Source organism: Carassius auratus, chromosome 29 (genome assembly GCF_003368295.1).
Source record: "Carassius auratus strain Wakin chromosome 29, ASM336829v1, whole genome shotgun sequence".
NCBI lineage: Eukaryota > Metazoa > Chordata > Actinopteri > Cypriniformes > Cyprinidae > Carassius > Carassius auratus.
In genome coordinates, this window is record NC_039271.1 from 19,956,170 (window position 1) to 19,981,936 (window position 25,767).

General features: G+C 39.3%; 1 protein-coding gene across 10 annotated transcripts in view; it reads right to left on the bottom strand.

The window, feature by feature from the left end:
* The window catches only part of LOC113048323 (NACHT, LRR and PYD domains-containing protein 12-like), a 116,476-nt gene that overhangs the window by 21,244 nt on the left and 69,465 nt on the right, over window positions 1-25,767 (bottom strand). For 7 of the 10 annotated variants that reach the window (XM_026210089.1, XM_026210082.1, XM_026210083.1 and 4 more), the window contains 7 exons: window positions 24,576-24,689; window positions 22,133-23,908; window positions 16,392-16,565; window positions 16,117-16,290; window positions 15,842-16,015; window positions 15,570-15,743; window positions 2,833-3,006 (listed from right to left, as the gene is read on the bottom strand). In XM_026210089.1, coding sequence (XP_026065874.1) covers window positions 2,833-3,006; window positions 15,570-15,743; window positions 15,842-16,015; window positions 16,117-16,290; window positions 16,392-16,565; window positions 22,133-23,908; window positions 24,576-24,689 — 2,760 coding nt within the window. The remainder of the gene's footprint in view (window positions 1-2,832; window positions 3,007-15,569; window positions 15,744-15,841; window positions 16,016-16,116; window positions 16,291-16,391; window positions 16,566-22,132; window positions 23,909-24,575; window positions 24,690-25,767) is intronic. The other 3 variants (XM_026210086.1, XM_026210081.1, XM_026210085.1) reach the window with 3 other exon arrangements.

Consider the following 25,767-nt stretch of genomic DNA (forward strand, 5'->3'; position numbering starts at 1 on the left):
GTACATACATGCTGCTCACATATTATTATAGCCAAGTTTGTGATGATTACAGTGAGATTAGACTTTAGCCATTTAGATGTGTATAAGAAACTGTAAAAAAGCACAAATGTCAGGCCATGACAAAACTTCTCCAGGCCCCCAAAATACTCTTAGACTCCAGAGGGTTAACAAAACTAATATAAATGCTGATTTTTTTTTATTCATAGACAGATACAGTATTGTTCAAAATAATAGCAGTACAATGTGACTAACCAGAATAATCAAGGTTTTTAGTATATTTTTTATTGCTACGTGGCAAACAAGTTACCAGTAGGTTCAGTAGATTGTCAGAAAACAAACAAAACCCAGCATTCATGATATGCACGCTCTTAAGGCTGTGCAATTGGGCAATTAGTTGAAAGGGGTGTGTTCAAAAAAATAGCAGTGTCTACCTTTGACTGTACAAACTCAAAACTATTTTGTACAAACATTTTTTTTTTCTGGGATTTAGCAATCCTGTGAATCACTAAACTAATATTTAGTTGTATGACCACAGTTTTTTAAAACTGCTTGACATCTGTGTGGCATGGAGTCAACCAACTTGTGGCACCTCTCAGCTGTTATTCCACTCCATGATTCTTTAACAACATTCCACAATTCATTCACATTTCTTGGTTTTGCTTCAGAAACAGCATTTTTGATATCACCCCACAAGTTCTCAATTGGATTAAGGTCTGGAGATTGGGCTGGCCACTCCATAACATTAATTTTGTTGGTTTGGAACCAAGACTTTGCCCGTTTACTAGTGTGTTTTGGGTCATTGTCTTGTTGAAACAACCATTTCAAGGGCATGTCCTCTTCAGCATAGGGCAACATGACCTCTTCAAGTATTTTAACATATGCAAACTGATCCATGATCCCTGGTATGCGATAAATAGGCCCAACACCATAGTAGGAGAAACATGCCCATATCATGATGCTTGCACCTCCATGCTTCACTGTCTTCACTGTGTACTGTGGCTTGAATTCAGAGTTTGGGGGTCGTCTCACAAACTGCCTGTGGCCCTTGGACCCAAAAAGAACAATTTTACTCTCATCAGTCCACAAAATGTTCCTCCATTTCTCTTTAGGCCAGTTGATGTGTTCTTTGGCAAATTGTAACCTCTTCTGCACATGCCTTTTTTTTAACAGAGGGACTTTGCGGGGGATTCTTGAAAATAGATTAGCTTCACACAGACGTCTTCTAACTGTCACAGTACTTACAGGTAACTCCAGACTGTCTTTGATCATCCTGGAGGTGATCATTGGCTGAGCCTTTGCCATTCTGGTTATTCTTCTATCCATTTTGATGGTTGTCTTCCGTTTTCTTCCACGTCTCTCTGGTTTTGCTCTCCATTTTAAGGCATTGGAGATCATTTTAGCTGAACAGCCTATCATTTTTTGCACCTCTTTATAGGTTTTCCCCTCTCTAATCAACTTTAAATCAAAGTACGCTGTTCTTATGAACAATGTCTTGAACGACCCATTTTCCTCAGCTTTCAAATGCATGTTCAACAAGTGTTGGCTTCATCCTTAAATAGGGGCCACCTGATTCACACCTGTTTCTTCACAAAATTGATGACCTCAGTGATTGAATGCCACACTGCTATTTTTTTGAACACACCCCTTTCAACTAATTCAACTAATTGCCCAATTGCACAGCTTTAAGAGCGTGCATATCATGAATGCTGGGTCTCATTTGTTTTCTGAGAATCTACTGAACCTACTGGTAACTTGTTTGCCACGTAGCAATAAAAAAATATACGAAAAACCTTGATTATTCTGGTTAGTTACACTGTACTGCTATTATTTTGAACAATACTGTATATAGGCTATATTTTTCTGTATGTCATGGATAGGAGTAGCTATCTTTCCTGTTAAAAAAATTACAGAATAACAAAAGAGTCTAAATGTATTGCATATTGAAATGCGTTACATTTTATTAGCAAATTATTAACTGTGAGTTTTTTTATCCACAATGTATCATACAAAACATTATACAGCATGTTTTATATCAAAGTATGATTAAAACAACATGATTGGGCTGTTTTGTTGGTCGTGTTTGCTGTTTACCATTTACATGTACACGTTGTACGTTGGTAATTTATAAACAAAATGTATAAAAAAATGTAGCTTTGGAGCCAATGCTCCAAACGGTTCTAGTGTGAATAGATCTCACGTCTACAACTGCAGTGACGATGTAGTTAGGTTGATGTGAAGCTGACACAAAGTTCAAGCTGCAGATCAAAATGGTTTCATATGTGACCAATTTTAGAAAGTGCGAACTAAAATTTGACGTGGTCACATTTGTGTGAGTGTATGGTCCATTCTTCTCTGCTCCATAAAGCGCACACTGCAGAGGCGCAGCACAGTGCAGCATCAGATTTTACTGATTACGTGAAGAGACTAAGAGAGGTGCTTTCAGTGTGAGTGCTTCGGGTGTATAGCCTGGTTTATACTTGCCATGTCAGCAGAAGTGCAAAGGTGCACATGGCAAAATGATGCGAATGCTCAGGAAACAATGGTGGATGAAGGATTAGATTTTCAGGCGAAATGTAAATGTTAAGTAAAAGACGCAAAAAAATGCAAGCACTGTCACTGACAGGGAAATTCATTTAAAAAAAAAAATTCATTTTGAAAAGCCTGTTGTCTTTGAAAAACATCAGCATGCATTGACTAATCCCATGTTGAAGCAAAAAAGTGCGACCAACTCGTGCTGGTGCAAGCAACTTAGAAAATTAGTCACAGCATTGTGACCAGTAGGAAGATGAGTCTAGAGCCCAGTTTATGCTTGTAATAACATACTCAACATACTTGAATTTATCCAGTGAGCAATTTGGATCCTCAAGTTTTTCATAGAGCAGCTTGACTCCTGAATCTCCTGGGTGATTGTAGCTCAGATCCAGCTCTCTCAGATGTGAGGGGTTTGAACTCAGAGCTGAAGACACATAACCACAGCCTTCTTCTGTCACCATACAGCCAGACAATCTACAAACACAACAATGGTCCGCATGATGTTTGACATTTAGACAATTCAATGTTTTGTTGATACACCAAGAAAGGCACATGGCAAGTCTGCTGTTTCTTTTTAGTTATCAGAAATACTCTTACTTGTCTTATAATTTCATGCAAGACTTCTGTTGAGTTCACTGATATAACCAAATTTTATAATGGATTTTTTAGAGGGTATAACATGATTTGCAGTGTGGTTTGTTTGTAGCGTTTGGGTTTTGTACTTGTAAAATGCATTTTGTAATAACAATTGTCACTGGTGTTTCTATTCACGTGAACACCAGTGATGACCTTGTGAGAATAAGTTAATGGGATAGTTCAGCCAAAAATGAAAATTTTCAATAATGACTCAACCTCATGTCGTTCCAAACCTGTAAGACCTCAGTTCATCTTCAGAGCACAGTTTAAGATATTTTAGATTTAGTGCGAGAGCTTTCTGTTCCTCCATTGAAAATGTATGTACGATATACTGTACAGAAAGGTAAAAAAAACATCATCGAAGTAGTCCATGTGACATCAGAGGGTCAGTTAGAATTTTTTGAAGAATCAAAAATACATTTTGGTCCAAAAATAACTAAAATTATGACTTTATTCAGTATTGTCTTCTGGGTCTTTTGTGAGAGCGTTCATGATGCTGCTTATGTACGACGCTTCTGACATATTTCCTGGTGTTTTTTCCCAATAACAAAGATAACACATCAGCAGCATAAGGCCGGGTTCACACCGCAAGCTGCAGCAGAGCGAAAGCAGCGCGTTAGCAGCAGGTAGGCAGAGCAGAAGCAGTGCGCGCCTATTTTGCTTTCACACCGGCAGTGGAGGCAGCGCGCAACTGAACAGCGGATTATGGACAGAGTACTCTATAATGGGAGTACTCTATAATGTTCGCATTGCTTTATTTCCATTTAAAATACATTTAAATATTTTAATTAATAATTTAATTGTAACTTTTGTTGCATCTTTGTTTTGCTGTCTTTATTTTCCGTGCAGTATGTGTTGTTAATAGAAGAAAGGCCATTGCGCTATATTTGTTATTAAGGAGATTATGAAAAAGACGCAGACTTTGGGTTCATCCTATTAACCAACGTATGAGAGAACTTGGTGCATATTACCATCTTGTCACTGGGTTTGTTTGCAAGCACGTTTAGCAAAGGACAACCTGAAAACCAATTTAATATACGGTATTTTAAATTCTGTGTATTGTAAATGGTTCACAGCCTTGACTTCCTGCTCATCTTGTTTATTATATATGCATATCACCTGCTTTTGTTATTTGTGTGCTTATGCGTAATTTAGAAATTGTAAATAAATGGTTCCAGTTGAATCAGTTTTGAATCAAATATTGAGTTGTTTGCTCGTGTGCCAGCGAAAGCGTCAAAAACACTATACAATTACTTACCATCTGTAATATGAGCCGCTGCAACTTCATGCTTTTTCCTTCTCCTGCAAGTCTTTGTAAAGTACATTGTGTGGATCATAAAGAACTTGATATTTCTCAACTTCCACGATGAGACGAGTATAGTCCATTATTGTCTTTCCAGGGGCACTCTGAAGACCACCGCCTGTGACACCATGTGCTGTTGTTTATGATTGTCAGCATGTCAGCACGACATCCATTCTTCTGCCAATATATAGGCCTATTTATAAGAATACGCCTACTACTACTAATAATAAATATATCTCTAAGGATAAACTAACAATATAAATTATTTAAAGTTGTTTTTGTATATAACTGTAGTACTTTGACAGATTTTGTAAAAAGAAAAAATTATATATATATATATATATATATATATATATATTTTTTTTTTTTAAATATCATACATTTTTTATGTAATTCGCTAAAAACACAGTAGATATCATTAATGCAAATTTTGGGCAAAATTCCTTTTTCGTTTCAGTACATGTGTATTTTGGCCATGACCATTGTCACTTTATCTTCTATACATATTTTTTATATTAATTTTCTTTCCTAACATACTCCAGTTCTTGTTAAAACACCCTAGATGTGCTTATTTTGTGCATTTAGAGCACTTTTTGTGTGAAATCATATTTATTTTTTTCCATCAAAGGTATACTTACACTTTAACTGAGCGTCAGCAGCGGTGCAAAAATAGACCCAGCGCCGAAACGATTGCGGCACTGCTGCTTCTGCTCTGCTTCTGCAACGCTCTGCCGCGCAGCCTCTGCGTGCGGTGTGAACGCTCTCATCTGTTAACATAGGCACCGAAAAAAATATGCGCTGCTTCTGCTCTGCAGCAGCTTGCGGTGTGAACCCGGCCTAATACGTTAACAGCATCACTGCAGTGTTGTGAACGCACTCACAACAGACCCAGAAGAGAAGACAATGGGTCAGAAGGATTGCATAATATAAAGTAGGTTACCTTGCACAGCTGAATATGGCCTGCGGGGAAAAATGGGTAATACTTTATAATAACGTTCCATTATGAGTTATTTATAAATCAGTTATAAATTATTAGATAATGATGAACTAATCATTTACAAAACATGACTATACATTCATAAATGATAAGTAATAAGTTAATATTTTAGTAATGATTTATTAGTTCAGTTATAAGTCACTTACAAGTTATTAGGTAATGATGAACGAATCATTTACAAAACATGACTATATGTTCATAAATGATTAATAAGTGGTATGCTAATGATTTACATGATATGTGAGCTGCAGTGGAAGGTAAAAGTGGGTGAGAGGTTCACTTTATCACTAGATTCCACACACTCCACACAGTATAGTGCTTTAGTATACCTGCATGTTTGTGCTTTTGAACACAGACCAACTTACAACTTCATCAATAAATCATATACAGTACAGACCAAAAGTTTGGACACACCTTCTTTTTCAAAGTTTTCTTTATTTTCATGACTATGAAAATTGTAGCGTCACACTGAAGGCATCAAGGGCTATTTGAGCAAGAAGGAGAGTGATGGGGTGCTGCTCCAGATGAGCTGGCCTCCACAGTCACCGGACCTGAACCCAATCCAGATGGTTTAGGGGTGAGCTGGACCGCAGACAGAAGGCAAAAGGGCCAACAAGTGCTAAGCATCTCTCGGGGAACTCCTTCAAGACTGTTGGAAGACCATCTCAGGTGACTACCTCTTGAAGCTCATCAAGAGAATGCCAAGAGTGTGCAAAGCTGTAATCAAAGCAAAAGGTGGCTACTTTGAAGAACCTAGAATATGATTTTCCGTTGTTCCACACTTTTTTGTTATGTATATAATTCCATATATAATTCCACATGTGTGGAAACTCTTTGAATGAGAACGTGTGTCCAAACTTTTGGTCTGTCTGTATATAATTTACTAATGGATTTAATTAATGGCTTATTCATCATTTGTATCATTTATTCATCAACTAATAACATAAACAATCTACTAATTATCTGTTTGATTAATTTAATTATAACTTTTTTAAGATAACTTACAACATATTTTTTAATCGTTAGCATACCACTTGTTATGTATTTATGTGTAGTCCTGGTTTGTAAATGATACGTTCATCATTAACTAATGACTTACAACTGAATTAATAAAACATCACTAAAATGTTATCTAATTACTTATTAATCATTTATGAATCTATAGTAATCTTTTGTAAATTATTAGTTCATCAACTAATAATTTAGAAATGACTTATTTCTGAACTTTGCTATAAAGTGTTACCAAAAACTGTTCTTATGCCTTACTAGTGGTCAGTGCTCTGTAGTGCCAACCAGAAGGCAACAGTTTGAAGAGAGAGTGTGCAGGGTGAATGGGTTCCAAAGTGTGTTTACCAGCCATTTTCCTCAATCTTTGAGATTGGGCGGGGGAAACCAATAATCCTCTCAGAAATCTGGACTGCCAACTGTAGTCTCTTGATGTCTGATTTGGGGGCTGAATTAAACCAGACAGTTATCAATGTACACAGGACAGACTCAGTGATAGCCGAGTGTCAGAACCTTTGTTTTGCAATGTGTAATTTTGGCCACTAGAGGTCCCCAATGTGCACTCACGTCAACATTGTGCCTTTTGTAATCAGTGTAATTGTTTTCACATGTTTCTCATTCTGGGCTGTCTATTTAAGCTGATCACTTCCTTTGTATCTTTGCTTGGTTATTATTGTTCCTAAGCAAGTTGCTGCCGTAAGTCTGCTCTAGTTCCAAGATCTATTCTTTGAAAGTATTTTTTGAATTGTTTTCCTGTGAATAGTTTTGCAGTTTTTTCTCTGAGTTTTTGTTTTGGAGACTATTTTACTATTTTTGACCCGTTCTGGTCTGAGGATTTTCCTGTTTTATATCCTAACTCTATACAAAGTATATTTTGTTCCCTTTTGCTGTTTTTGTTGAATAAACTCTTCTGAGTTAAGTTTACAAGGCGTCTGACTATTGGGTTCAACTACCTCCTGTGGCTCAGCGCTAGAAATTAAGACTCAGGCATCAGAGACCCAAGTTCGAGCCCCGGTCCTGACAGCCGAGTATAACTGTTTCAGCAGCTTCTGTTACAGGTCGAACTTTCTCAGCTGGTAAAGGAAGTACAACCTCTGCTGGGCCTTTTTAGCAATAAAGTCTATATGATTGTCCCACTTCAGAAGAGCAGTGGCGAGAGCACACAACACTGAGGGGTGCCAGTGCTGATTGTGAGAGCCTAGAATGTGAGTTTGCCTAGCCTCAGTAGCTGTTGCCTGTCTGTCAGGAAGCTGGTTATCCACGGACAGATTGAGGTGGGCTCAGAGATCTGGGTCAGTTTGTCTGAGAGAAAGGTTATGTATGATAGTATTGAAGGCAGAACTGAAGTCATAAATCACAAATAAATAAGTCACAAATAAGATCCTATCATAATTCCCAAGTCTGACGAGGTGTTGCAGGATGTAATGCATGTCGACTGCATCATCAAGCAAGGGTCTAGTGATGTCCTTCAGTAAAGCCAAGACCAGTCTCTCAAATAACTTCATGACCACAGACGTGAGAGTAAAGTTAAGTCCAGTGATTTTGGTGACTGGAATGATGGTGTTGAGTTTGAAGAAGCATGGAACTTCACACAGCTCCAGTGATCTGTTGAAGATCTGTGCAGTTGGTCAGTGCAAAGCTTTAGACAGGCAGGTAAAACACCACCTGGACCAGAAGCTTTCCTAGACTTCGGCGGGGTCCTAGCTTTTCAGAATAGTTATTTTAGCCACTGATCTTTGTCAGTCTGTTTCTGGCCTTGTTATACAAAATTGTATCCTTCTGTAAGCATCATCTTTGGTATGAGGAAGCTGCAGGTTGGTATAAGATAAACTAGATGGTGATCAGAGTCCCAAAGCTGCCCATAGGACGGAATGATATGCATCTTATATTGTGATTTAACAGTGATCCAATATATTACTCTCTCTGGTGGGACATGTAATGTGCTGTTTGTATTTTGGCAGTTCACGGGAAAGATTTAGTTTTGTTAAAATCTCCAAGAATGATTAAAATAGAGTCTGGGTACTATTGCGCCATTACAGTTATTTGTTAAGCTAGCTTGCAGTGCTGGGCTCACACAGGCATCCAGAGGGATGTAAACATTGACAAAAATGAACAAGGAAAACTCCCACGGTGAGTAGAAAGGTTTACGGTTTACAAGTTAGGAGATAATATCTTTTTCAGAGTTGTTACCAGGGCTGAAATTATTTTATTAATCTATTAATCTTATCCTGACATAAGCAAAACTATTTTTGGGCCCCCCTTACTTATTAGTAGACCTATATAATATTACCAACCCAGCAAACAATCAGTAATCAGTGGAAACATTTACAGTGTATTTATAGCCATGAGCACTTATATTGTCTGAGAATGGAGAAAGACCGTTCTATTAATAGGCTCATTTTGTATGTGTTTTCATTAATGTATGCACATTTAAACAAAACCGCTGAGCCTCTAACTAGAATGTACAACAAAACATTTGAATAATCAAAAAATATATATATATTGTCTGGAATGTGTAGTTTAACCCTCTGGAGTCTAAAGGTATTTTTGGGGCATGGAGAAGTTTTGTCATGCCCTGACATTTGTGCTTTTTTCAGTTTCTTATAAATATATAAATGGGTAAATCCTAATCTCACTGTAATCAGCACAAACTGGGCTATAATAATATGTGAGCAGCATGTACAGTATTGTTCGAAATAATAGCAGTACAATGTGACTAACCAGAATAATCAAGGTTTTTAGTATATTTTTTATTGCTACGTGGCAAACAAGTTACCAGTAGGTTCAGTAGATTGTCAGAAAACAAACAAGACCCAGCATTCATGATATGCACGCTCTTAAGGCTGTGCAATTGGGCAATTAGTTGAAAGGGGTGTGTTCAAAAAAATAGCAGTGTCTACCTTTGACTGTACAAACTCAAAACTATTTTGTACAAACATTTTTTTTTTCTGGGATTTAGCAATCCTGTGAATCACTAAACTAATATTTAGTTGTATGACCACAGTTTTTTAAAACTGCTTGACATCTGTGTGGCATGGAGTCAACCAACTTGTGGCACCTCTCAGCTGTTATTCCACTCCATGATTCTTTAACAACATTCCACAATTCATTCACATTTCTTGTTTTTGCTTCAGAAACAGCATTTTTGATATCACCCCACAAGTTCTCAATTGGATTAAGGTCTGGAGATTGGGCTGGCCACTCCATAACATTAATTTTGTTGGCTTGGAACCAAGACTTTGCCCGTTTACTAGTGTGTTTTGGGTCATTGTCTTGTTGAAACAACCATTTCAAGGGCATGTCCTCTTCAGCATAGGGCAACATGACCTCTTCAAGTATTTTAACATATGCAAACTGATCCATGATCCCTGGTATGCGATAAATAGGCCCAACACCATAGTAGGAGAAACATGCCCATATCATGATGCTTGCACCTCCATGCTTCACTGTCTTCACTGTGTACTGTGGCTTGAATTCAGAGTTTGGGGGTCGTCTCACAAACTGCCTGTGGCCCTTGGACCCAAAAAGAACAATTTTACTCTCATCAGTCCACAAAATGTTCCTCCATTTCTCTTTAGGCCAGTTGATGTGTTCTTTGGCAAATTGTAACCTCTTCTGCACATGCCTTTTTTTTAACAGAGGGACTTTGCGGGGGATTCTTGAAAATAGATTAGCTTCACACAGACGTCTTCTAACTGTCACAGTACTTACAGGTAACTCCAGACTGTCTTTGATCATCCTGGAGGTGATCATTGGCTGAGCCTTTGCCATTCTGGTTATTCTTCTATCCATTTTGATGGTTGTCTTCCGTTTTCTTCCACGTCTCTCTGGTTTTGCTCTCCATTTTAAGGCATTGGAGATCATTTTAGCTGAACAGCCTATCATTTTTAGCACCTCTTTATAGGTTTTCCCCTCTCTAATCAACTTTTTAATCAAAGTACGCTGTTCTTCTGAACAATGTCTTGAACGACCCATTTTCCTCAGCTTTCAAATGCATGTTCAACAAGTGTTGGCTTCATCCTTAAATAGGGGCCACCTGATTCACACCGGTTTCTTCACAAAATTGATGACCTCAGTGATTGAATGCCACACTGCTATTTTTTTGAACACACCCCTTTCAACTAATTCAACTAATTGCCCAATTGCACAGCCTTAAAAGCGTGCATATCATGAATGCTGGGTCTCATTTGTTTTCTGAGAATCTACTGAACCTACTGGTAACTTGTTTGCCACGTAGCAATAAAAAATATACGAAAAACCTTGATTATTCTGGTTAGTCACATTGTACTGCTATTATTTTGAACAATACTGTATGTACATGATTGTGTTTTTGAGAAAAAAAAATATTGTGAGTGGTTAGTGAAAAACTAAAAAAGTTAAAACACTTGAATAAGGCCATAAAACACATAAAGAACAATGGTTCCCGGGATTTTTGAGAACTGGAGCTTGTAGCCTAGAATTTGTCTTTCTAAATTATGTGAAAATTATCTTGTTTACTCACAGAAAAAACATATTGATTTAAATTTTCTAAGACACTTTTGGTTGGTAAAAGTCATGTCACGGTTTTACGCTGCCTGAAGGAATACGGAGTCGAGGATAAACGGAATAAGGCTTTTAATATATCCAACACAGGGGATATCCAACATGGAGCACAGAGGTAGACACACGTAAGTAGCCAGTGGTCACAAGTGAGTAACAAGTGAGCACAAGTGAGAAGACCCGACAAAACAGAACTGAAGGACAAGGCTTATGTACAACAGATAATTGGGGAAACACAGGTGGATGGAATCATTAAATTAACAGGGACATGGAACACATGAGGAAGATAATGGACACACCTGGGAACTAATCAAACACGGAAAGACAGAAACTGGGTCACGGGCAAAAACACATTAAATGAGTCCAGGTGTGTGACAGTACTCCCCCCTCCCGGTAGGTGCGTCCTCGCACCGTAGAAACAACAGGGGGGGGCGTAGGTGGGAACTTGGGAGGAGGTTCCGGTGGAGGACGGACTTCCAGGAGGGGGCCAGCAGACAGGGACCACAGAAGGAGGAGCCAGGGAGGAGACGACGGAGGAAGGAGCCAGGGAGGAGACAGGAGCAGGAGGAGCCAGATGGTCCACCAGAGACCAGCCAGGACGGAGATCCAAGGTGGGGTCGACGGCGGGAGGAGCCATGGTGAAGGAAGGGTCGACGACACCAGGGGGCCGACAGGCGGAGACTGCACCGGTGGGTGAGGAGCCCAAGATGGAGCAGCACAGCCGCAGAGCCAGGGTGACGTCGAGGATCCGGAGGGCCTAGGTGGAGCTGAAGGCTCAGGCGACCAAGGCAGAGGCGGGGTCCTGGCAGACCGCTGTGGAGCCGGAGTGACCGAGGATGGAGGTGGAACCGGAGGGAAGGAGGAGCCTGACAGAGCCGGAGGGATGGAGTGACGAGGTGGAACCAGAGGAGTGGAGTCCCGAGGCGGCGGATGGTCGACGACTGACCAAGGTGGAGCCGGAGGGACGAGGGAGCCGGGTGGAGCAATTGGGATGACAGGCCACGGTGGAGACGAGGGAGCTAAGAGCCAAGGCGGAGCCGCTGGGTCGAAGGACCGAGGAGGAGTCCAGGGCTCGGAGGCTGGAGGCGGAGACAGGGCCTTAACACGCCAAGGCGGAGCTGGAGACTGGCAGTCCAGCGGCGAACCACCGCGCCCCGATGGCGCGGACTGAGGGTGAGCTGCGGGACTGACTGGCACCAGCAGGGATGACGAGGAACTGGCTGGTCTAGGAGGAGGAGAGAGGAGAAGGATGGGGGGAACGACAGGAGGATCAGGGCTGGATGGAACCAGCGGAAGTGGAGCAGAAGGACCAGCAGGTTTGGGAGGAGGTGGGAGAGGGAGGCTGGGAGGGAATGCAGGAGACACAGAAGATTCAGGGCTGGGTGGAACCAGTGGTGAAACAGAAAAATCATGGCTGGGCGGAACCAGCGGAGACACAGAAAATTCAGAGCTGGGCGGAACCAGCGGAGACACAGAAGATTCAGAGCTGGGCGGAACCAGCGGAGACACAGAAGATTCAGAGCTGGGCGGAACCAGCGGAGACACAGAAGATTCAGAGCTGGGCGGAACCAGCGGAGACACAGAAGATTCAGAGCTGGGCGGAACCAGCGGAGACACAGAAGATTCAGAGCTGGGCGGAACCAGCGGAGAAACAGAAAACTCAGGGCTGGGCGTAACCAGCGGAGAAACAGAAAACTCAGGGCTGGGCGTAACCAGCGGAGAAACAGAAAACTCAGGGCTGGGCGTAACCAGCGGAGAAACAGAAAACTCAGGGCTGGGCGGAACCAGCGGAAATGGAGCAGAGGAAATGACTGGAGGAGGTAGGAGTGGGAGACTGAGAGGGTATACAGGGGAATCAGGGCTGGACGGAACCAGCGGGGAAACAGGAAAATTAGGGATTACCTCCATAGACCAGTCCATCAGATCCAGAACTTGCTCCATATGATCTTCAGAGACTGCATATAGCTCACCCTCAGTCGCAGGAGTGTGGGCAGGGCTTTCCTCCACGCCCTCGATCTCCACGAGGACTCCCACGATGCACAGTGTTGCCGGCTCACACACCTGGTCAGTCGCGCTCTCGAGATCCGGCTCCCTGTCAGTGGATGGCTCGGGCTCTGCGGCTGCGGTGGGCTCTGGCTCCGTGCGGCGAGATGGTGGCTGGCTGGTCTCTGGGTCGGGAGTGGGGCTGGCGAGGTCCTCTATGGGGCAGATGGTGAGAGATGAGCCATTTCTCGCCAGAGTCCACTCCACGTATGCGGCGAAATCCTCTCGAGGACCATCTTCGAACGACAACGCTCTGCATTTGGAGTTCAGGCTGGTGTTGTAGAAGGTGCAGAGCGCGCCGTCCGGGTAGCTGGTGGCATTAGCTAATAGGAGAAACCATCTGGTGTGGTCCTCGAGAGAGCGTTCTTCCTGCTTCAGCAGAAGGATGAGGAATTCGGGACGATAGAGGGGATCCATAGAAACACTAAGAAAAGAAAAGACTTTGAAAACACAAAAACAAAACGGAGGGAAGAACACGCAGTTTTCTATTTTCTCTTATTAGGTCGGGTCTTCTGTCACGGTTTTACGCTGCCTGAAGGAATACGGAGTCGAGGATAAACGGAATAAGGCTTTTAATATATCCAACACAGGGGATATCCAACATGGAGCACAGAGGTAGACACACGTAAGTAGCCAGTGGTCACAAGTGAGTAACAAGTGAGCACAAGTGAGAAGACCTGACAAAACAGAACTGAAGGACAAGGCTTATGTACAACAGATAATTGGGGAAACACAGGTGGATGGAATCATTAAATTAACAGGGACATGGAACACATGAGGAAGATAATGGACACACCTGGGAACTAATCAAACACGGAAAGACAGAAACTGGGTCACGGGCAAAAACACATTAAATGAGTCCAGGTGTGTGACAAGTCATATGCGAGTAGGCGTCAACTATCATGAATATCATTGTGATTCACACCTGAGAAGACAAAGCCCTGCATAATGAGCTGCATAATGAGCTGCATAATAAGCCTTTCAGTCAGCTGTTCCACTGTGAGGGAGGAGTTACAAGAAAGAATGTGAGGACAAAACAAATCTATATAATTATCCCACAACATAATTTAATATCCATTTGGGGGGGGGCAGTTAAACAGTTTTTTAGAACAATCAAAGCTGACTTTAAACTAGCTTTTTGCATAATTTTCAAACAGCTTTTTTGCATCATTACTCCAGTCACACAGTCATTCAGAAATCCTTTTATAATCTTATTTTCTACAAAAAGAATTTTTTTTTATTGTTATTATTATCATTATTTTTATCATTATTATTTATTAATGTTGAAAAGAGCTGAGAATATTTTTCAGGTTTTTTAGGGGGATAAATTAAAGAACACAATTTGTTACAATACATTTGTTACAGTTAAATTTATTTGTTACATTTATATTATTTACATCAAGCTTTTGAATGGTATAGTATTGTATAATGTTATTTAAACTTCACAATATTTCACTTGATTATACACTTAGTCAGGAATTATAGTTTGGAAAAAGTCTAACTAGTAAAATGTATACACGTTATGTGAAAACTAGTACAAGTATATAAATAAATAAAAAGAGAATTACTCATGTTTATGATTTCTGCTTCATTCTTTTTTTTCTGAGGAAATCCATTTCTCAAATCCTCAACCACATCACATAAAAGTAGACATGTCACGCTTTCTATAGATATCTCTCTCATGTCTCTTCGTTGAGTATTCACTGAGTTACAGTTCATTTTAATGACTTGTTTGTAAATGAAGATCAGCGCAGACAAAGGCTGTAGACAGCACACCTTGTTTGTTATCTTTATTTTTTAAGTCCACAACGTTTTGTTGTTATTATGTCTGTATCAAAAAAAAAGTAGACCCTTTACAGATTTGATTGATGTATTGCTCTTATCTGTATGATCAAAACTGGAAGTGTAATTTAAGTTCTTTTCGGGGGTTATCAGGAGAAAATGACTCATAATGCGTATAGCTGACATATTTATTTACAGCTTAAATACACAAATTTCAATCTTCTGGATAATGATTTGATGTAATCTATGCGATTAACTCAAAACTACGTTTATTTTATCACTTTGATCCAGTACATGTTCCCCTCCAACTGTACAAACAAAGTGACCCCTCAAAATATGATGTTCTTCGTGCTGCTCTGCTGACCTTCATAATGTACCCATTAGTTAGTTTAGATGACAAAATGTTTAAAAAGTTCATTTTTTTAAGCCTGGTCTTCCTCAATTGTCTAATAGTCAACCCAATCATTCTGACCCTGACAAGCAATAAAAATAAAACAAGGTTGGAAATATATTAGATGCTTGTTGCATTTTTACATCCATGAAATGGAGTTCATGTGGAGCAACATTTACTGTCAAATGAGACACTCAGAAACACCGAAAACACCTGATCATGAGGCGCTTGCATGCAAATAAACACGGTGTTGTGCTGTATGTTCATAAAATTACATTACAAGCTTTATAATATGATGATCACACTAAGCAGTTTTATTGATTTAATCAAAAACAATTTACCTCAGAATCTGCAGCTGACAGTTTGGACTCTTCAGTCCATGAGAAAGCAGCTTCACTCCTGAATCTTTCAGCTCATTGTTACTCAGGTCCAGCTCTCTCAGAACAGAGTTTGAAGATTGTAGAGCTGAAAACAGACTCTCACAAGACTGATCAGTGAGATTACATAAGGAAAGTCTGAAAAAGAAAAAGAAAATAATTGGATACAAAATAATTCTTAAAAGTGTGAATTTTAGTAATGTAATAAAAAAAAATTGAACATTTAAAACTCAAACCTCAGTATCTGCAGCTGACAGTTTGGACTCTTCAGTCCATGAGAAAGCAGCTCCACTCCTGAATCCCTCAAGTCATTGTTACTTAGGTCGAGCTCTCTCAGGAGAGAGTTTGAGGATTGTAGAGCTGAAGACAAACTCTCACAAGACTGAGCATTGAGATTACAAATGGGAAGTCTGAAAAATAAAGAAAAAGTAATAGGTTACAAAATAAATCTTAGCAAAGTGAATTTTAATAATTAGATACAAAAAATGTATCAAATATTTAAAACTCAAACCTCAGTATCTGCAGATGACAGTTTGGACTCTTCAGTCCATGAGAAAGCAGCTCCACTCCAGAATCCTGCAGGTCATTGTTACTCAGGTCGAGCTCTCTCATGACAGAGTTTGAGGATTGTAGAGCTGAAGACAAACCCTCACAAGACTGAGCAGTAAGATCACATAAGGAAAGTCTGAAAAAGAAAAACAAAGTGATTGGATAAAAAATAAATCTTTGTGGGATTTTCAGCAATTAATGTAATACAAAAATAAATCAAGTTTTTCAAACTTAAACCTCAGTATCTGCAGTTGACAGTTTGGACTCTTCAGTCCATCAGAAAGCATCTTCATTTTTGAATCACCCAGGTAACTGTCACGCAGGTCCAGCTCTCTCAGGACAGAGTTTGAGGATTGTAAAGCTGAAAACAATCTTTCACAGGATTGAGGTGTAAGATTACATACACATACCCTGTATGGAGAAGAAAACAATCAATGATATTAATGTGTTTATCTGGTAGGGTTTATGATCTGGAGCACAGTTGACTTGTAAAAACCTTTCACTATAGTAAAACAGTTGAAGTAAATTCAGTAATCACCGAATACATCTGATAAATGTAAAAGATTTGTTGTGGAACTTAACCTCTTAGCCAGCACCCCGACGCCCTCATTTTTGAAAGCCTTTCAACTCGCACGTGTCAGTGTTTATGAATAAATTAAATGAAACGGGACAAATTTAATCATGACAAACTATGCATCATTATAAAGATCTAAGCCTCAAGCGTCGACGACAGATTGCTGTTTTTCAATGGAAAGCTTATGAAGACTGTATTTGCTACAAGTGTAAGCAGTACACATACAAGCAATGTATGAGCAATGGAAACGCTGTACATACCAGATTCGTCGTAATAACGAGTCATAAACACATCCACAGCTGTAAATTCCGGTTCAGTTAGGAAGGTAAGGGGGCACTGAACGACATCTCATGAAGCACGTTTAGTCCAACGAAGCAATAACGTTGTAATATGGATCATAATTCCTTTGTTTACGTTTCAGTTCTTCAGCGACAGAACTGTTTGCGTCCGTTATGGAATAACTCACGGTCGGAAACTGCGTCTTGGTAGTAAAAAAATGGCATGGTTTTGCAGCATACAGTGTCCCAAACAGAATGAGGTTATCCACCGAAAAAATTAATGAATGAAAAATAGGCGAAAGATACATTTATTTGAATTTGGCACTCCCTTGTGGCGCGCTCTGATGCACCTTTCAGCTGATGGATGCGGAACTTATAACGATCGCCTTTTTCTTTGTTTGCTTTATTTTTCAAAAAATTTTATATATGTGAGTGTGTGTTTTATTTTCAATGTGAATGTATCTGCATGATTACCATCTGTTTGAGTGCAAATCAGCCCAAATCAGCTCGTTATTACTTTATGATCACGGCTATCAAAGTGAACGCGTCTATATGAATAGAAAGAGTGGATTTTTTCCTTTGGCACATTTGTGTTATTACAATCTGTATAAGGGGCCATCAGCACATCATCACTTATTCGCATCGTAATTCATTGTAAATACTGCATTTCTAGCAATCTCAGGATTTTCTGTAATTGGCAAACAAAGTTAGACAGATTTTGGTTGGCCACCTTCTGTGGTTTGATAAAACATCTGATCTGATCATCATATGTTCATATCAAATTGGCCTCAATTGATGATTTCTTCCTTTCTTTTGATAAAAATATTATCAGAAGCCACTGTATTTTGTCTCTGATGACTATTTTAACTCTTTGTATATTTTATAATTTTTTAACAAAGCATTCCTGGTGCCCAGATCATCATGTAGGTTTTTTTGTTTGCAAGAATGTAATAATTTAGTAGGAGGGTTGGGATATTCAGAAATCAGATCAGATGTGTAAGGTCAGGAATCAAATAACTTGTAATAAATTTACATTTTGATTCTGCTTCGAATCCCGTACATTTATTAGGATTTCAAAAGGTTAATCTGCAAGAAGACAAAAAATAACTGTTTTCTGTGCTGCACGCGTACACATACACACACACACACAAAGTGCACGCACAAAAGCTGCCTCTACTGTATATTCGCAAACATTAGACTGAGCTCTCTTCCTCGCATTCTTACAGATTGGAAATGGAAAAATACACAAATAATTATAGTTATAAATGAGGCCACAGACCTCTTGGAACTTTAACTGAATAGCTCTGCTTTATATAAATATATTTTAAATCTATTTGAAAAGAAACTCAACAGATATGATTGTTTTTTAGTTTAAATTAACATTCAATTAATCAATTAATCATTAACGCTAATGCTGCAAAATGTGTGTAAACTTTTATATGTTTGGTTGACTATTTTATTTTGATAATGAACAGACTGCGATGTAAGTTTTAATTGTTGGAATATGTGGGATGTGTGCGCTTGAGGCATCAGTGCCATTGAACAGCTGAGATTAGTTTCATTCAATACATTTAGTCATTTAGCAGACGCTTTTACCCAAAATGTCTTAGAAATGAGGACAATATAAGCAATCAAAACAACAAAAGAGCAATGATATATAAGTGCTATAACAAGTCTCAGTTAGCTTAAACGCAATACACGAGAGATTTTAAATAATATTATAAATAAAAAGAAAACCGATAGAATAGAAAAAGAATGGAGAAAGCTAGTGTTAGAGGTCCTTTTTTAAATAATAGTATAATAAATGAAAAGAAAATAGAATGCAAAAAGATTAGAAAGGTAGAAAGATTTTTTAATGTATTTTTTATGAATAAAATTAGAATAGTGAGTGCTAAAGTTCAAATAAGAGGGTCAAATAAAAATGGAAGAAATGAGTTTTAAGCCAATTCTTGAAGATGGCTAAGGACTAAGCTGCTTGGATTGAGTTGCGCAGGTCATTCCACCAGGAGGGAACATTTAATTTAAAAGTCCATAAAAGTGACTTTGTGCTTTTTTGGGATGGTACAATCAAGCAACGTTTACTTGGAGAAAGCAAGCTTCTAGAGGACACGTAAGTCTGAAGTAATGTATTTAGGTAAATAGGTGCAGAGCCAGTGGTGGTTTTGTAGGCAAACATCAATACCTTGAATTTATTTGCAAACAGCTACTGGTAGCCAGTGCAAATTAATAAACAGAAGTGTGACGTGTATTCTTATCGGCTCATTAAAAATTAGACCTGGAAGACCTGCCAAGAAAGCATTGCAATAGTCCAGCCTGGACAGAACAAGAGCTTGAACAAGGAGTTGTGCAGCATTTTCCAAAAGAAAGGGCCTGATCTTCCTGATGTTTAATTACGCAAATCTGCAGGACAGTTTTAGCAATGTGGTCTGCGAAGTCAGCTGATCATCAATCATTACTCCAATTTTTTTTTTTTTGAAGGAGTTATGATTGATGTGCCCAACTTGATGTTGAAATTGTGATGAAACGATGGGTTTGCTGGAATCACAAGCAATTCTGTCTTGGCAAGTTTGAGTGGAAGGTGATGGTCCATCATCCAGGAAGAAATGTCAGTTAGACAAGCTGAGATACGAATAGCTACCATCGGATCATCAGGATGGAATGAGAGCTAGAGTTGAGTGTCATCAGAATAGCAGTGGTATGAAATGCCATGTTTCTGAATGGCAGAACCTTATGATGTCATGTAGACAGAGAAGAGATGTGGTCCAAGAACTGAGCCCTGAGGCGGGCAGTAGTTAGATGTTGTGACTTGGACACCTCACCTCTCCAAGTTACTTTAAAAGGACCTATCTGACAGGTAAGACTAAAATCACTGGAGTGTGGTTCCTGAGATGCCCTTTGCCAGTAGGGTTGACAGGAGAATCCGGTGTTTAACCATGTCTAAAGCAACGGATAGATCAAGCAGGATAAGTATTGAAGATTTGGATTCTGCTCTTGCCAGTCTTAGAGCTTTAACAATTTAGAGCAAGGCGGTCTCAGTTGAATGTCCACTTCTGAAGCCAGACTGGTTGCGGTCAAGGATCTTGTTCTTTGTGAGAAATGCAGAGACTTGAACACAGCTCGTTAAGGTGTTTTTGCAATGAAAGAAGAAGGGAAACTGGTCTGTAGTTCACTAAAAGAGATGGGTTGAGAGTGGGTTTCTTAAGTAGTGGAGTTATACAAGCCCGTCTAAATGATGAGGGAAAAGACCAGTGTGGAGGGATGTGTTAAAGGTCCCCTTCTTCGTGATCCCATGTTTTAAACTTTAGTTAGTGTGTAATGTTGTTGTTATCCAAAGATGCAAACAGTTAAGGGGAAAGAAGTGAAGATAAAAAACATTGCAGATAGCCGGGAGGGTAGAGTGAGTGTAGGTTACTTCAAAATATGACATGTGGAGGGGTGAGTGATGTGCCAGGGACCATGTTGAGGTTAAGAGGGAGGAGGAAGTGATCCGAGGTGTGCAGTGGAGTAACCTATACATGATCAGTAGAGCAGTGTCGTGTATTGTCTGATTTGTGGGTAGCAGTAATTGATACTCGGTTGAGATCTAAAGAAGCAAGCATAGGGTGGAAATCAGAAGACAGAGGTATATCTAGATGGATGTTGAAATCTCCAAGCATAACTAGGGTAGTACCATCCTCAGGAAAGGTTGAGAGCAGCACATCTAATTCATCCAAAAAGTTACCTAGTGGTCCTTGGGGTTGATAGACAACTACAAAATGTATTTTAAGAGGGTTTATAACAGTAACTGAATGGGATTCAAAGGAACTTTTGATACCCAAAGATGTTAAAGGATTACATTTTCAATCATTTGAGATAAGCAGACCAGTACCTCCATCTCTTCCAGTTAAATTAAATTATTGGAGAGTGCTGCAGGCATAGCACTGTCTTCTGGTTTGATCCAAGTCTCTTGTCAGGGCCATGAGATTAAGCTTAGAATAACTAATAATAGAAGTGATAAAATCGGCTTTATTTAAAGGAGACCAATAGAAAAAGAAAGTAGTGTATTAGTAGACATAGGCAAAATGTGCAGGTTGTTAAGATTGTGCTGCCTACATTGTGTGATGCATGATTTGTGAGACATAAAATCCTTTTTGGTGTATGATACAATCCACAAAAGTGTTTATTCTAATTTTTGCACACTCTTAATAAAGAAGATTTGGAATTTCCTTGTACCTTCACCCCTGAAAGAATTTGTTTCTTCATGTACAGAAAATATAAGACAAACAAGAGCTTCATTGAGAGGTGATTGTGCAGCACGGTTTAGAGTCCCTGATTTTGGTCATTCATTTTTTCTGTTAGATTTTATTAATTGGAATAATTTACCAAATGATATTAGACAGTGTCCTACCTACCTACAACAGTTTAAGCTACATTTGAAATATGGTAAAAAATGAGTCTATTGTCACCTATTTTTATTGTGAGACCAATTGTAGGGAGGAGGATGCCCTTTAATCTAAAAATCTATGTGTTTGACAAGAGAGGGATTAAGGGAAATGTTTGTCTTGCTTAATTTATTTTAATGCTAGGTAAGGTACTTTCACAAACCCTCAGTTTCTTCTTCCCGGCCCCTAAATTAAAAAGGGGAACATAACATATGGTAATACTTTGGTGTTTTTGCTACATAATGTGTTTTGATTACATCCTGCTCAGGGATAGCAGATGAAATTTAGCTCTTTGGGTAAATCTGGGTCAGTCTTTCACTGTCCATTGTCTGTTATATAAAGTTATTAAAGAATAAACTAATTTAATAATATGAAAAAAAAAAGAAAATATTCATTCAGACAGTAAAACATTAATTTAAACATAGGACAAAGAGTTCAGATCTATAAGCTGTTAGTTTTGACTTCCCTCACACTCAATCCTTTATCTTCCACACTGAGCTCTACAATCATCAGCTCTCACACAGACACACAAAAACCACCTCAGATGCTTTAGTAAGAATATCTCACACACTTCTCCTGTTCAAGGCCAGAAGTGTGGTTCTCTGAGATTTTAACCATTGTGTTACTTTGGTAAGAAAGCATATGCTAGAATCATAAATGTGGTCATGCTTTGACAGTGGAGTGATTGTTTTCAGTGTTACTTACTGAACGGATGTGGATTCTTTAACCACAGGTAACAGATTCTGAAGAACTTCATCTGCTATATGTTTTGTTCCACTAAACTTTTTCACATCAAACACATCCATCTTCTGCTCTGATGTCAGCAACACATAAACCAGAGCTGACCACTGTGAAGTGGAGAGTTGGGCTTTTCTTATTTTTCCAGATTTCAGATAATCTTGGATCTCCTGCATCAGTGAATCGTCACCCAGTTCATTCAGACAGTGAAACAGATTGATGGATTTCTCTGGAATGCAATTCTCTCCGATCTTCTGTTTGATGTACTCAAGTGTTTTCTCCTTGTTGTATGAGCAGCTTCCTGTCTGTTTCAGTAGTTTTTGTAAGAGAGTCTGATTGGACTCCACCGAAAGACCCAGAAGAAAACGCAGGAAAAGATCCAGATGTCCGTTCTTACTCTGTAAAGCCTCATCCACAGCTCTCTGATGCAACTCGGATAATGACTTCATCCAGTTTAAGAATTTAGACAACAAACTTTGTTTGGTTTGGTCAAACACATTGATTTTCTTCATTGTAAAGGATAGGTGCACATACAGAGCCGCTAGATGTTCCTGAAGGCTCAGATGAACAAAGCAGAAGACTTTCCTCTGATACAAGCCTAATTCCTCTCTGAAGATCTGAGTGCACAATCCTGAGTACACTGCTGCTTCTGTCACATCAATGCCACACTCTCTCAGATCTTCCTCGTAGAAGATCAGGTTTCCTTTCACAAGCTGCTGGAAAGCCAGTTTCCCCAGTTTGAGGATCATGTCGTTACTTGACACATTCTTCTCATAGTCCTTCTCATGTTTAATGTTGGTCTGAAGGATCAGGAAGTGTGTGTACATCTGAGTGAGAGTCTTGGGAATCTCTCCACTCTCTGTTGGACTCAACATCTTCTCCAGAACAGCGGCTGAGATCCAGCAGAACACTGGGATGTGGCACATGATGTAGAGGCTCCTTGATGACTTCAGGTGTGAGATGATCCTGTCGGCCAGACTCTGATCACTGATTCTCTTCCTGAAGTATTCCTCCTTCTGTGGCTGATTGAAGCCTCGTACCTCTGTCACTCGATGGACACACTCAGAGGGGATGAGATCAGCTGCTGCTGGTCTGGAGGTGATCCAGATGAGAGCAGAGGGAAGCAGATTCCCCACAATGAGGTTCATCAGCAGCTCGTCCACTGAGGCTGATTCAGATATTTTACACAGTTTCACTTTACTCTTAAAGTCCAGAGACAGACGACACTCATCCAGACCATCAAAGATGAACAGCACTTTATATTCATCACTGGATATTTCCATTTCTTTAGTTTCAGGGAAAAACACATGAAGAAGATCTGAAAGACTGAGTGTTTTGTTCATCAAGTTGATTTCTCTGAAAGGAAGTGGAAATATGAGCTGGACGTCCTGATTCTCTTTCCCTTCAGCCCAGTCCAGGATGAACTTCTGCACAGAGACTGTTTTCCCAATGCCAGCAACTCCCTTTGTCAGCACAGTTCTGATGGCTTTGTCTTGTCCAGGTAAAGGTCTAAAGATGTCACTGCATTTGATGGCTGTGTCCTCTGTTGCTGCTCTCCTGGATTGTGTCTCAATCTGTCTCAGCTCATGTTCATTACTGATCTCTCCACTCTCACTCTCTGTGATGTAGAGCTCTGTGTAGATCTCATTCAGCAGTGTTGGGTTTCCCTGCATTGCTGTTCCCTCATACAGACACGCAAACTTCTTTAACAGATTTGATCTAAATGTGTTGAAGATTTCATGCCTGTAAAATAAAAATGACATATTACATCGACATGTGTTAATCAGCAAAATGTTGTATATATGCTGTTTAATATGTTCATGGCTCATATTCACAAAACATTTTAAGTGGCTCACAACTCATCGATTTAAGAGAAAATATAAAAAATAATGGGCGCGGAAATCCTAAATTTATGACTCCTAAATTTGGGCTCTAAGAGTATTTCAGCATTTTAGCTCTAAAACTAGCTCCTAAACCTGTGAAAGGTTAGTAGCAGTGAAGAAAACAAATTGCTAAGATCAAGCCACAAACTAAAATGGCAGTTACTGGCAATCTCCCTCAGAAGAAACAGCATTTTTTTTTTTTTTTTGCAGCCTCTAGTGTCAGTCACTAGTACGTCTCTTGAGATCAGGGGAGTGAAGTTTACCTGTCCAGCACCTCCACGCTGGTCTCCGTTACACCACCCCACTAAAGCTCACTCCCATCTGGGTCACGCCCTCTTAAGAGTTTAAGACTTCTCTCAATTCCTTACAACAAGTTTGTCTCAGGAGCTTTGTGAATAGGTTTTAAGAGAAAACTCCTAGCTAAAAACCTTTACTGCGATTTAGTAAAAACTCTTAGATAAGAGTTTCCCTAAGATAAAGTTTTTTGAATACGGGCCCAGATCATATTTCTTACAGAAATGCTATACCTGAGACCAAGTTGTGAATTTCCACTGTTAAACTTTATTGGATCAATCATAAACACATCACTCTTCATAGACACACAGCTGGACTCTGCTTCTGATCTCTTCTGATTAAGTGATCTAAAACAGAGAGAGATTAAACCGTAAAGTCCATGCTAGGGATGAGCAACTTTGACAGTGATGAGAAACAAATCCGGGGTAAGTATACCAATTACACCAAACTACTATTATAAACATGAGCACCATCAAACTGGTCGTGGGGGAGGTGTTTCAACAATATATAGTGATATTCTCAATGTTACCCAGAAAACAGGATACAGGTTTAAATTAGAGGTGGGCATAGATTAATTTTTTTAACCTAGATTAATCTCACTGTTATCTTTAAATTAATCTAGATTAATCTAGATTAAAATGGCTCATTCGAATTGTGCCGACGGCATTCAGAATATGTGTGTTACCCAAATAAAATTGACAAACAGTAAGTCTTTGAGAAGGGGTTTATCAAGCTAGATGGTGCATTAGAAATGTACATCTCCTGTTTCCAAAATGCATCACAAACTGCTTGAAAAAGCTGTAAACTAATTCCACATTACACAAGTGGGGACCCGGCGAAGGTTGTACCAGTGGGCCCTGTTTGAAGTTGTCTAATTTGTATGTTCGTTTATTTTTATTTATTTGTGCTATTTACACAAAGTTTAAGGTTTTTTCAAGTTTGTAGGAGTCAAGGTACAGAAACTAAATAATTAAATGTAAAAAAGCACTGGATAGTCTTCAATGTAAAAATGAAATATACAATGAAACCTACATTTATGCAGACACCTTCAACATTTCTCACATTATTACAGTTTTGCTATATATATATATCAAAAAATATATCTGGTGTCTGAATAATTTTTGGTTTGACTGTTAAAACTACAAAGTAGTCAAGAGCAGTGAGTGATTTTCATTTTCATTGTCTTGGATTAACATTACAGCAGCCAGTAGCTAAATTAGGCGCGGTCACTTTAAGAGACGATGAACGCATCCAATATAATACACATCCCATTTTTTCCCCTCAACTGTTCACTTAAGAAGTAACTGACAGTTTTTCCAACATAATTTTCAGGTTGGTTATTTTGACATATTTCGTATGTATTTGTTGGCACTAGAGCAAAAATAAGCAAATTCGATGGTCAAGTGTATTGATCTAAACACTTGA